Source organism: Dendrobates tinctorius, unplaced genomic scaffold (assembly GCF_039654945.1).
Source record: "Dendrobates tinctorius isolate UK_male_01 unplaced genomic scaffold, ASM3965494v1 ptg000017l, whole genome shotgun sequence".
NCBI lineage: Eukaryota > Metazoa > Chordata > Amphibia > Anura > Dendrobatidae > Dendrobates > Dendrobates tinctorius.
Window position 1 is genome coordinate 3,478,913 of NW_027361685.1, and position 13,734 is coordinate 3,492,646.

General features: G+C 44.9%; 1 protein-coding gene across 1 annotated transcript in view; it reads left to right on the forward strand.

The window, feature by feature from the left end:
- The first annotated feature begins 9,932 nt into the window (after window positions 1-9,932).
- Window positions 9,933-13,734, forward strand: part of LOC141082388 (uncharacterized) — a 31,661-nt gene continuing 27,859 nt past the window's right edge. Inside the window, exons 1-6 of the mRNA XM_073566327.1 lie at window positions 9,933-10,390; window positions 10,493-10,642; window positions 10,772-10,951; window positions 11,035-11,158; window positions 11,242-11,339; window positions 11,538-11,628. Of these exons, the coding sequence (XP_073422428.1) occupies window positions 10,367-10,390; window positions 10,493-10,642; window positions 10,772-10,951; window positions 11,035-11,158; window positions 11,242-11,339; window positions 11,538-11,628 (667 nt within the window). The 5' untranslated portion in view covers window positions 9,933-10,366. The remainder of the gene's footprint in view (window positions 10,391-10,492; window positions 10,643-10,771; window positions 10,952-11,034; window positions 11,159-11,241; window positions 11,340-11,537; window positions 11,629-13,734) is intronic.

Below are 13,734 nucleotides of genomic sequence, written 5' to 3' on the forward strand. Positions count from 1 at the left end.
CCTTATCTGTTCTTCGAGGAGATGTCTCAGACATCTCCCTTGTGAACTAAGGTCAAATACCTCTGCTTTTTCGCCTAAATGACTTTCTTTGTCTAAAACAAGTTGTAAAATCATTTGTACTGCGCATGTCTGTAAAATGTTTAAATTCTTTACTATAAAAGACGGAAGCCTAACTGATAAGCCAGAGGCGTCTTGGAGGCATCCTGAGTTGTACCATACAGCTGGTGTCTGTGTAGTTCTTCTCCACGGAGCTGATTTAATTAGAGACATATGATGCTTCACACCCAAGAACATCGGTCCTTCAGATGAAAGAGTAATCTGAGGGATCCCGACAGTTTCCTGGCGCCCGAAACAGGGACCTGATATAGGCACCTCTCCAAGACTACCCGATCTACAGACCACTCCAGTTACTGATGAAATTGTGAACAGCAGACCTAAACACCTGGCCAGGTAAGAGATCAATTTTTCTCTTCTCTGCTCTTCATAATCTATCATTATAACTAAGGTCCGTATAAAGGGGAATCTAGTAGAGGAGGGGGCCGTAAAATCAGGTCCATATAAGAACTCTGAGGAAATCGGGTGTGACACGCATATGTAATTTCTGCTCGAATGAGAGGTTACTGTAGGTTCTGTGTGTGCACAGCTATTTTTAGAAAAAGAGCTGATGCAAATCAAAATGGGAGAGGTCTGACATTACGGAATATAAGGCTGGGTGAACAGTTCATACTGCGCAGCCCGGACGGACAAGTTTTTCACAATAGACGGTTCCGCACTAGGAATAGAGGAGGTTGTTGAATGGCTACTTTGATTTGAAAGGTTGTGGAAAGTAGACAAATAAGCTGCACAGTAGGTATTCGTTCAAAGAGTGGTGATATTGCCTAACTGGGTCATGTGACAGCGTCCTTTCGGGGAGGTCACCGCCTAAGCTTAAATCAACACCCTTTACGAATAAACCTTGTGACAGATAAGAGTGTGACCGAATGAGCACAGGACCGTGAAATGAGCCTGTGACAGGATATGACTGAAGAACCCCAGTAGATGGATACTTTGTTTACAATCCTGTGTGTTGTGGGAGTATTTCTGTTCGGATGCTACATAGCATATAAGTACACGAAACACGTAGTACACCGAGGAACAGACACTCCATTTAGCCTGTTAGCACCTTAGGAAGAAGGTAACGAGGTATAGTAGAGCCTAGTCTTGAGCTTACCCAATACACCACCTAAGGCAGGGGACTAACAGGAAGACAACAAGAGAGACAGGATAAGAATAAAAGATAAGATGGGGAACAGTCAGGGAAAGACACCTGAAGAAGGAAACCGGTTATGTGATATAATTGAGGATAGATATGGAAGTAGTGCAGCAAAGAACCTGGAAAAAGTATTAATCAAATCCAAAGTGCAAGATAGGCAGGCTGTGTGAATCCTTGTATATATGTCTATGAGAACCTCTGAATAAGATGAGAGATGAGTAATTGAGTATAAAAAAAAAAAAAAAAAATCAGTGAATGAGCACGTATGAATGAATCATCACACATCATTTTTGTGTCAAGAGATTTGTGACCTTTCTAGTTGTGGTGGAATCCCGGACAGATGCGTTATAGATATTTCAAATCTACATCTGAGACTGAATGAATTGAGTAATGATATAGTTCGTGTTATATGTGGCATTACATTGTAAAGTTTCCTGAATGCATTTGGCCAGAAAAAGGGCAAGGCATGGTTAATCTCATTATACAGTTATCTGCCCTTACAGTGAAATCCCGTGATTTTGAGTTTCTTTGTAGAAATTGATTTTGATAAGTCTAAAGAACTACAGAATTCTGTGAAGGACGACGCTGCATTCTGATGGGAGGGGGGAATGATACCGCTGCGTAGTTTTTCTTCTACCTTCGCTCTTATCTCTGCTGAGTGTGAGCTGTGCTCAAAATTCTCTGTAATTCTATCCGTAAGGTACACGCTGAAAGATTTGTGCATTTTAAAGCAACAGTACTTAATTGAAGATTGGAAGTTAAAAGTAAGATATGGTGCCTAATTTAGAAGGGAATTGTAAGTGATTGCTTGGTCATTAATGTGTTTGAACCTGCTTCTAGTTGTGTGATTGATTTGTATAGCAAATTGTGTCAAATTACAAAAGACAGAGAAGGAAGGAAGCAGTAAAACAAGTGGGACAAATATTGAAAAAGGCAAAAATACCAGAGTGTGAATGTTTGGATGTACAAAAAGGCACAGACAAGGGAAGAAAATAGCAAGTGAATAAATGATGCTTGAGAATGTGCAGCAGTGTGGAAGGTGTATTATGAATGTTTGATTGACAAAGTGTAACCAGAGACCCAGACAAAACAGATGGACTTGTAAACACTGTGGTCAGACTCAGACAAACCCAGACTGAATAGCTACTTGTGTGACCTGTGCTACTGACCTAAGAGAATTGCACTAAATCCTATCCAGACAAGATCATAAGAAGCTGACATAATAGTGTGGATAGTGGGTAGTGGGGACATTGGCCCTTGAGGAGTAAGCTGACAGTAGACATCAGACGGCCAACCCCAGCAGGACCTAGAAGTGTGACTAGAATAAGAAAGATACAGGTGTATTATCCCTGGAGCCCCTCTGACCAGCTAGCTTTGCTGAAGCAGCTGCCTTCCCCTGAAGACCAACCATTCCCGTTTTACAGACACATAAAGGAAGTACAGCAGACATATAAGTGTACCTGGGCAGACCTAGAGAGGTTGATGAGTTTAAAGGCAGGTGACGCACTAGATCATATAATTAAGACACACACAGATGTGACAAAGAATCAGGCTTGGGGCATGGATGATAAATCTGCACGATCTGGGGAGACGTACTGTGAGTCACTAAGACAATGGGCTGCAGTGGAACAATCAGAGCAGTCTGTACTCCTGACTAATGTGACACAGCAAAGAGGAGAGAGAGTAGAGATATACCTTGGACGGTTACAGCTGAAATGGGCAGACATGGGGTACATTTGCATAAACCCACTTGATGTTAGAATACTGGTGAATGCACTCATTGACGGTATGAACAAAGACTTACGAGACGCAGTACAGACAGCCAGACCTGAATGGAGACATGTAGATCCGAAAGACCTCCTTAAGGTAGCTAAAGAAATTGAGCAAACAAGGACAATAAAACGACCTGTCATGTATGCTGGAGCACAAGGAAAAAAGTGGAGACGTAATAGGGAAGGCATGTGAGATGACACTGACGTTTCTTTTGACAATCTATTCCCCACATGACATCCATGCCATATTCCTACAAGTTCAACCAAAACATCTGTCTATGGCCAGACAGCTCCGACTTGAGTGTGCTCTACTAATTCCTGAGTATGTCACTCCTCAAAAGATGTAACGTTCTGAATCCAGCCACCCTCCTGCCTGTGGATTCAGAAAAGGCGGAATTGGTGACCGTATTGGCAAGTGAGGAAGGATACTTTGACATGACGCATGAACATGTCTGCATAGAACTGATGAGTCAGGAGACAGTTGGGTTTGCACACATTCATGAAAAACCTGTTCCTAATGCAGACTTTGAGTTTCTTTTTTGTAGATGGCCCCAGATACCACCAGGATGGACGATTCTACACTGGATATGCAGTAGTATCCTCACATGAGGTAATCCGAGCGGAACCACTCTCTCCTCACATGTCGGCGCAGGAGGCAGAGTTGAAGGCACTCACTGAGGCGTGTAGAGCCGCTGCAGGTAAAGTCGCTAATATTTTCACAGATTCGAAGCCCATTAAAAATGCAGAGCTGGTGAAACAATTGATGGAGGCATTGATGTTACCAGTCCAGGTTGGCATTGTCAAGGTAAAAGCACACACAAAGGTGACTCCGTGGAGGTAGAGGGCAATAGAAGGGCGAACGAGGCTGCTAAAATAGCACAAGGCGGCCTAGAGAGAGCAGTGGACGGTGGCGGGGAGTCAGCGTATTCCAGCCACATTGGGTCTAGATGTCCTGAAATCCCTCCAGCAAAAGGCTGCCCAAACAGAGAAGGTACACCGAGGGAGACTGGGAGCTGAGCTGAACTCAAATGGAGTATGGGAGAATAAGGATAAAATGTGTCCACCAAAGTCCCTGTTCCCAATCATGGCGCAAGCAGCACATGGCCCCAATCACACCTCAAAAAGTCACATGTGTGCCATGGTAGATGCCTTCTGGATCGCTCCTGGCTTCAGTTGCGCAGCCGCGAAACTTGTACAATCATGCCTCATCTGTGCACAGCACAACCCAGGTAAAACAGTAAAAGTCCCTAAGAAAGCGACACCTAGGCCTCTCTACCCGTTTCAGAGATGGCAGATTGACGACATACAGCTACCAAGGTAGGAGTGTATGCAAATATCCTAGTATGTGTAGATCTCTTCTCTGGATGGCCAGAGGCCTACCCGGTGAAAACGGCTACAGCTCGAGCCACTGCAAAGAAACTGGTGATGGAACTAGTACCACGATTCGGTGTCCCTGAAACAATTGAATCAGACAGAGGTACACACTTTACTGCTGAGGTAATGCAAAATGTCATGCAAATGATAGGTGTAGAACAAGCATTTCATACACCCTACCACCCACAGAGTTCAGGGAAGGTAGAGAGAATGAACGGGACACTAAAATTGAAAATACAGAAAACCATGGAGCAGACCCATAGACCATGGCCAGAGTGTCTCCCATTAGCATTATTCTCAGTAAGGTACACACCCACGGGGAAAGCTAAACTGTCACCCTTCGAGATACTGTTTGGAAGACCACCGAACACAGGGTTGTACTACCCACAGGTCTTAACACTCAATGTGGATAATTTGACAAGTTATGTAATCCAGTTGCAAAAGCATTTAACTCAAATGCATTCTCTAGTTTTCTCTTCCATTCCAGATCCAGATAGTGTGGAAGGAATCACTGTCTACAACCTGGTGATTACGTATATGTCAAGAAACACTCCAGAAAGACCCTTGAACCCCGATATCAAGGACCTTACCAAGTACTCCTAACAACGCCTACTTCTGTTAAGTTGGAAGGACGACCAACCTGGATCCACGCATCGCATTGCAAACTAGCCACAGGAGTTAACAAAGCATAAGAGTGCATAATGTTTTGGTTTGGTTTTGTTGCATTATCTGTAATAATGGTAGCTGCGTGGGATAGTCTAAATTCTCCAATGTCCTTGAATAATAAGTTTATACAACATCATGAAAAATTACTGAATGATTGGTCAAATCATTTGCTGGATCTGCACACATTCAGCAGTATCAGCCACTAGTATTCCGTTCCTTGTTATTCCTGTGCCACCCGAGGAATTATTTGCCTGGACCAGTTGTTCTGATACACTTGCTAATAATGCCACAAATAATGTGAAGTTATGGAACACAACTGTTGGTATACCTATTGTGGGATGGGTAGGATACCCTTGGTGGCAGGGTAACCTTTCAGGAAGTAATACATACCTTCAATATCTGGCATATAAGGGGGGGCTTGGGTACCCAGGAATAGAACTTGATTAACCTACCTGGGGCAAATTCCAATGTATGGCCTACAAGTTAGTTTTAATGTAACTTCCCACTCTACTGATGCCTTCAAACCAATACTGCTAGAAAGAAGGTTGCATAACACGTCCTGGGAGTATTCCAATTTATTTCCCCAGGGCAATAATGAAACTTGTTTTAATATTTCAGGTAATATACCTTGCAACGAGTCATCTGGATATGAGAAAGGAACTCCCACCTGTGGAAATCCCGATGTAGGGTAGTGTAGCCCTTTAGGACAACTTCCAAATTGGTGTATGCTTCAGAATGTATCTGCGTTCATAGATTTAGTTCATAGACTGGTATTACAACATTCAGCCCTATGGGACCTACCTAGTGACATGTACTGGGTATGTGGAGACAATGCATATAAATGGTTGCCAGTAGGGGTAAAAGGTGCTTGTACTCTGGGTCGTATGACTCCAGCTACCTTTGTTATTCCGAATGACCAGTTGAATACTCAGAGCATACCTAAACACACGTTGTACAAAAGAGCTGCTGACAATACACCTCGCCTCTCTGGGAGACCACATATAGTGCAGATGAGTATGGCCAATAAAATTGTCAGCTCTATTTTTATTTATCCTATGATTACTCAAATGTGGGATAAATTAGTCAGGGCTACAGATTACTTAGATGACCAAATATGGGATATATTGGATATATTGAACACCACCGTTGCTGTCCAAAATCAGCTCATCATAGCCACTAATCAGCATACCATAGTATTAGATTATTTAACTGCAGCGCAAGGAGGTATGTGTCAAGTCATCGGACCAGCTTGCTGTCATTATATAGATCCCAACAGTAGTTTAAAGTTAAGATCAAAAATAGAGGATGTTCAAAAACTTAGAGATCAGTACAATAAAGACAATGATCGTACTAAGGATAGTTGGTGGTCAGATACATTCTCCTTTCTTAATCCAGCTAATTGGTTTAAGGGTATTGGAGGCTGGATAACTGGGATTATACTAAGTCTATTACGTATTGTTGTTTGTATCTTCGTAATATATGCGCTATTGAAACTTGTTTTTTGGTGTATCTCTGTATGCAAGAAAAGATGTAGAAATAGATAAGGAAGTTTGACTGTAAACAACAAGAATTTAACTATTATTCCTTTGAGTCCTAGATTGACATCTCATTTCTGGCATGAAGGAGCGTACTCTTGCAATGATGGACGTGGCTTCAGTATCTGGGGGATGGAGAAGGTAGAAGACCTGTCTCCCTTGGGCAACCCGTCGGCCTGGGATAGTACCTGGTGAACGAGCCACTATCCGCTGTTGTTGCAGGACCCAGTGTTCCAGATTGTGGAAAATGAAGATGTCAAAGGGGGGAATGATAGGAACTGAAGGAGTTAAATTGAGTTCTGTCTATGTTGCATTCTCTTGTTTAAAACCTTATCTGTTCTTCGAGGAGATGTCTCAGACATCTCCCTTGTGAACTAAGGTCAAATACCTCTGCTTTTTCGCCTAAATGACTTTCTTTGTCTAAAACAAGTTGTAAAATCATTTGTACTGCGCATGGCTGTAAAATGTTTAAATTCTTTACTATAAAAGACGGAAGCCTAACTGATAAGCCAGAGGCGTCTTGGAGGCATCCTGAGTTGTACCATACAGCTGGTGTCTGTGTAGTTCTTCTCCACGGAGCTGATTTAATTAGAGACATATGATGCTTCACACCCAAGAACATCGGTCCTTCAGATGAAAGAGTAATCTGAGGGATCCCGACAGTGGTCTTGTATGGTGGTTTCTGGGCTTTGGGAGAAGGTGAAGCGTCTGATAGCACAGATGTATGGTGGACCGGTTGTTCTGGAACCTTTTAACCTTTTACTGGGAACCAGGCCTTCCCAGCTTCCAGAAAGCTTTCAGAAGCTAGTAAACTACTTATGTATGGCCACTAAATCCACATTGCGGCAAAGTGGAAGTCGCCCTCACTGTCAATATCTATGGTGAAAGAGAAGATGAACGACATTATGTTATTCTCATTTGTGGCCCCAGCGTTTCTTGTAGAATAAATCCCTTTCTCACACAGTCCTGTAGTAATGACTTTGTTCTCACGTTTTGTAGGAGGGTTCGTCTGACTCCATCTTATGTTATCAGTATAAGTGCGAGAGATGAGAGACCGACGACCGCAGTTTTACCGTGTGTGTCCGGCGTCAGTTCTACAGTGTGAGAGATGCAGGGTCTGTGACCGAAGCTGGGGGTATACGGGTGTATACAGCATACACAGAGGGGTCTGTGACCGAAGCTGGGGGTATACGGGTGTATACAGAGTACACAGAGGGGTCTGTGACCGAAGCTGGGGGTATACGGGTGTATACAGCATACACAGAGGGGTCTGTGACCGAAGCTGGGGGTATACGGGTGTATACAGAGTACACAGGGATCTGCGACCGAAGCTGGGGGTATACGGGTGTATACAGTGTACACAGAGGTCTGCAACCAAAGCTGGGGGTATACGGGTGTATACAGCATACACAGAGGGGTCTGCGACCAAAGCTGGGGGTATACAGGTGTATACAGAGTACACAGGGATCTGCGACCGAAGCTGGGGGTATACGGGTGTATACAGCATACACAGAAGGGTCTGTGACCGAAGCTGGGGGTATACGGGTGTATACAGCATACACACAGAGTTCTGAGACTGAAGCTGGGGGTATACAGGTGAATACAGTACACACAGGGGTCTACGACTGAAGCTGGGGGTATATGGGTGTATACAGTGTACACAGGGGTCTGCGACCAAAACTGGGGATAAACAGGTGTATACAGTGAACACAGGGGTCTGTGACCGAAGCTGGGGGTATACAGGTGTATACAGCATACACACAGGGTTCTGAGACTGAAGCTGGGGGTATACAGGTGTATACATTATACACAGGGGTCTGCGACTGAAGCTGGGGGTATACGGGTGTATACTGTGTACACAGAGGCGTCTGCGACCGAAGCTGGGGGTATATGGGTGTATACAGCAAACACAGAGGGGTCTGTGACTGAAGATGGGGGTATAGAGAGTACACAGAGGGGTCCACACAAACACGGCTCCGCTCCGTACACCTCGTACACACACAGCTCCGCTCCGTACACCTTGTACACACACGGCTCCTCTCCGTACACCTCGTACACACAGGGCTCCGCTCCGTACACCTTGTACACACACGGCTCCGCTCCGTACACCTCGTACACACACGGCTCCGCTCCGTACACATCGTACACACACGGCTCCGCTCCGTACACCTCGTACACACACGGCTCCGCTCCGCACACCTCGTATACACACGGCTCCGCTCCGTACACCTCGTACACACGCGGCTCCGCTCCATACACCTCGTACACACACGACTCCGCTCCGTACACCTCGTACACACATGGCTCCGCTCCGTACACCTCGTACACACACGGCTCCGCTCGGTACACATCGTACACACACGGCTCCGCTCCGTACACCTCGTACACACACGGCTCTGCTACATCCACCCTGTAAACCCCTCCTAACCCCACACAGAAACTTCCCCTCATCCAGCACCATGACAACCAGCACAGCAGAGTCCTGCACACACTGAGGCCCCTGATCATGTGACCCCTGACTCCGCCCCTCCTGTGACCTCATCACAGGTCCTGTGCGCACAGTAGTGATGGGTAAAATGCGTTTTTTTGGTGAGCCGGCTCTTTTGGATCGGCACACCAAAAAGAGCCGGCTCTTTTGGCTCCGAAAACGGCTCTTCATTTCCTATTACCTTTGGCTTTAAATTTGAAGCCAAATTCTGGTATGTGTTAACCCATGATTGTATACCTTTTAGTAAAAATCTACACATGTGCCAATTTATGACATAAAACAGAATAGTTTCCAGAATAACCAGATTTTATATTTGCTGTAAAAACTTTAACAAACACAAAATGAACATGCAAAATAGCAACAAGATCCTAATTATCAGTGCCACATTTTAAAGCTACCTTCACACTCCGCAAGTTCGCTGTGGGCTGTCTGCTGCAAACAGTCTGCAGCAAAACTGCAGTGTCACATGTCGCATCTGCATCCAGGCGGATTTAGATAAGGAATTTGTGCCGTTGTGGGTCGGGCGGTGACAGCACGGAGCTGTGCGATCGGTCCCCGGAGGCCAATCACGGAGTTCTGTGCGCATGTCATGCGTGCGCACAGAACTGTCTGTCGCATCTCCGGCCCCGCCCCCTGAGGCAGGGGCATAAGAGAAAATGCAGCGCTGGAGCCGGGAAAGGTAAGAATTGAGCCTACCCCCTTTAAACCTGATAATTTCCAAAATAACAGCGTGTGTGTTAACTTAAAAACAATCACAAGAGGGCAAGGAATGCTTGTCACAGATTGGAGGGGGGCAGGGCTGTGAGTCAGTGCTATGTGTGGCAGCAGGAGGAGCATGCATTCTTTCTCAGTCTCCTGGATAAGATCAGAGTGACTACTGCCGGGAGGGGCGGGGCAAGAGGGGACTGACTGTGGAACGTGAACTGGCAAAGAGCCGTTTAAATTTCAATTGGCTCCCTGCCAGGAGCCGGCTCATATGATTCACTATAAAGAGCCGGCTCTTAGAGCCGGCTCCTTCGGGAGCTACCCATCACTAGCGCACAGAGCAGCTGTAGAAATCTCCGGCCTCGGGGGTCTCACCAGCCTTCGCTCTTTTCTTGCAGGGGCCGCAGTGGATTTCATCCTGGATCCATAGAGCTGAATAGAGGAGCGATGTTCCTTCACTCTGATGGGAATTGATGGTGACGTTGATGAGTCTATGAGGAACGTGTTCAGCTGCCGACTCCGAGGAGGAAACTGCTTGTTGTCTGTGGCCTAAATATATAGGTTTTATTAGTAGATGTCAGGGAGAAAACTAAACCCTGTAAGATAATAAATCTCCTCATATGTTTCCCTTATTATCTCCAGTAATTGTATTATTACACAGGATTCTTATGATGTTACATCGGATCATCTTCTCATTCAGGTCTCTACAATATCGGATCCTCTCAGTGAAGATCTTCTACAGAAGAGAATTTTCCTGATTTACCCATCAAGGATGGATGTGGACAGAGACAAGATGGCGGAGAGGATGTTACACCTCACCCTAGAGATCCTCTTCCGTCTCACTGGAGAGGTGAGAGATTCTGATGACGTCACATTACATCATTCTTATCTATGGGAATAACAGATGGACAGAACTGGAGAGGTGAGGACTCTGGAAATGTCTGGAGTGAGATTTATTACTGTGTCTCTCCATAACCAGGATTACACAGTGGTGAAGAAGACCTCTAGTGATCACTGTCAGGACCCTGTGTCTGAGGGATGGGGAAGACCCCTGAGCCCAATCACGGGGCCTGCACCTCACCCTCTGATCCCTGAGGACATCAATGACCAGAAGATCCTAGAACTCACCTACAAGATGATTGAGCTGCTGACTGGAGAGGTGACACTGCTGGGAATGCTGGGACATTATACAGTAACACTATGAAGGGATCGGGGGGATGACGGTATCACTGTATGTGTCAGGTTCCTATAAGGTGTCAGGATGTCGCTGTCTATTTCTCCATGGAGGCGTGGGAGTATTTAGAAGGACACGGAGATCTGTACAAGAACGTCATAATGGAGGTTCCCCAGCCCCTCACATCACCAGGTAATAGACAGGACTAAATACACACGGCCTATAATTATCTGTATGTAGAGAATGAATTCAGTCCCTGTATGTGTTTCCTCCAGATCTATCCAGTAAGAGGACAACACCAGAGAGATGTCCCCGTCCTCTTCTTCCACAGGACTGTAACCAAGAAGATCCCAGTGCTCCTCAGGATCATCAGGTAGATGGAGAGAAGGTGTCAGGAGATCTCCCCTGTGATGTGTAGACGGCTGTGAAGGTCTTGTGCTCAGTCTTGTTTTATCCACCAGTATTATATGTTTTATACTTGTGTAATGAGAACGGTGGAGATGGCAGGATTAGAGCTGATCATAGATGGGACTTCTCCATCTGTCGGTGACTTTTACAATATTTGTTTCAGGGTGAAGATCTGACCCATATTAATACTACAGAGACATATGTGAGGGGTGATGAGTGGTGTAAAGAGGAGATTCCCACATATGACTACCCAGGTGAGTAGTAACCACTGAATGCAGAGAAGTCACAGATTCCTCTCAGTCACCGGCTGTGGCTGCTTTATCGGTGGTGTAGTCCGGCCGTATTACCATGTTACCATTTTGCCTCTAGACTACAACATTCTCCTCCACCCAAAACTGTTCAAATGACTTTGGGCATTGAAAGTCCTTTTGTATAGAACTTACAAACTGGAGGATCCACCTACACCCTGCGATTAGTGTGAGGGTGATCCCTTAAAGCAATACCTATATGATTCCTTGTACTGACCCAATATAGGCTGAGTGCATACTTAAAGAGTCACACCGAATACACAGTTAGGCCGGAATCACACTTCCTTGTGTGATACGAGAAACTCGCACGAATCTCTCGTAATCAACATCCAGCACCGCTGCTGGTACTCAGGACCGGAGCTGCGGCTGCATAGAAATGCATAGAAATACATGCAACCACAGCTCCGGTTCTGAGTATCGGTGGCAGTGCCGGGTGTTGATGCGAGAGACTCGTGCGAGTTTCTCACATCACACACAGTAGTGTGATCCTGACCTTACATGTCTACTCCTTTCTCAGTAAAGGCTTGCACAAAACTCAAGTTTATTCTCAAAAGAAACGAAATAGACATTCTCTCCATCACATTAGGAGACGCTGACCGTTACCTGCCCAGATCTGTAACTATAAAGCCAAATGACAGCGTACGTAGAATGTGCTGACAAGATAGAAAATCACTTGTAGAAAAATCTTATGCTGGGCCTGTAAGAGAAAGCGGAGGGTGATGATGCTGTTGGCTTCCTAGATCCCTGAGATCTTATCGGATGAATCTTCTCTCCCTTCTGTGCTGCTGAATGTCTCATGGTCCCTACAAGACCAGGTCCAGTCTTTCTGGCCAAACTTCCCTTTTATGAGCGACAACAGTAAATGTGCAGTGAGGCCAAGTGTGAATTTCTGTCCAATAGCAGCAGAGTTTCCCTTTATCCTGACTTTTCCATTTGTATTAAAACCAACTAACTTCAGGAGGATTGTGATAATCTACAGGACAAACATTCCACCTGTGCCATTATAGATCTCTAAGCTGTGCGTGGCTGAGGGCTGTAATATACATTTATTCCCGCCTGCAGGAGATGTGTTGGCTCCAGCCCTGGTGTCATGGATTCACTCCACGTCATACATTACATTGTTTTTGATCCTAAGGAATTCAGATTACTGCACAATCTCTCCTGAAATGGGGAGCAATATTATTTTCTCTAATCTTCTGCTCAGGATTCATAGTAGCTCCAATGGTCCACCATAAATGAGGGCAACTCTGGTTTACTGTTGTGTAATCTGTATTTGTAGTTTTCAGTAATGAGATTCTCGTGCTCTGGGGCGGGGCTGTGGGTGGGGCTGTGGGCGGGGCTTTATGTGGTGCTCTGATTACATATTCCTCTGTATTGGCTTATGACAGGTCGCTGACCCCTCACTGACCTGCCCCCATTATTACATAATGCATATAATAGCATTGATATTATTGCTGATAATGCCTATAATATTGTGGCTATTGTGAGGCTTAGAAAAAAATTACATCCAGCACAATGTCACCGGTGATGGCGGCGCCTGCACAGTAGCCTCTATATCAACTATATCAAATTTTTTTTTGTTAGGAAGTTATAAGGGTTAAAAGTTAAACAGCGATTTCTCACTTTTATAGCAAAATTTACAAAACCATTTTTTTAGGGACCACCTCACATTTGAAGTGAGATTGGGGGGTAAATATGACAGAAAATACCCAAAAGTGACACCATTCTAAAAACTGCACCCCTCCAGGTGCTCAAAACCACAATCAAGAAGTTTATTAACCCTTCAGGTGCTTCACAGGAATGAATGGAATGTGGAAGGAAAAAATAAACATTTACTTTTCTTTCACAAAAATTTTCCTTTACACCTAATTTTTTTTTTACTTTCACAAGGGTAACAGGAGAAAATGGATGATACATTTTGTTTTGCAAATTCTCATTTTTTTTTAGTGTAAAATATGCTGGAATAATTAGCGGTTGCCATGTCGCATTTGCAGAGCCCCTGATGTCCCTAAACAGTGGAAACCGCCAACAAGTGACCCCATTTTGGAAACT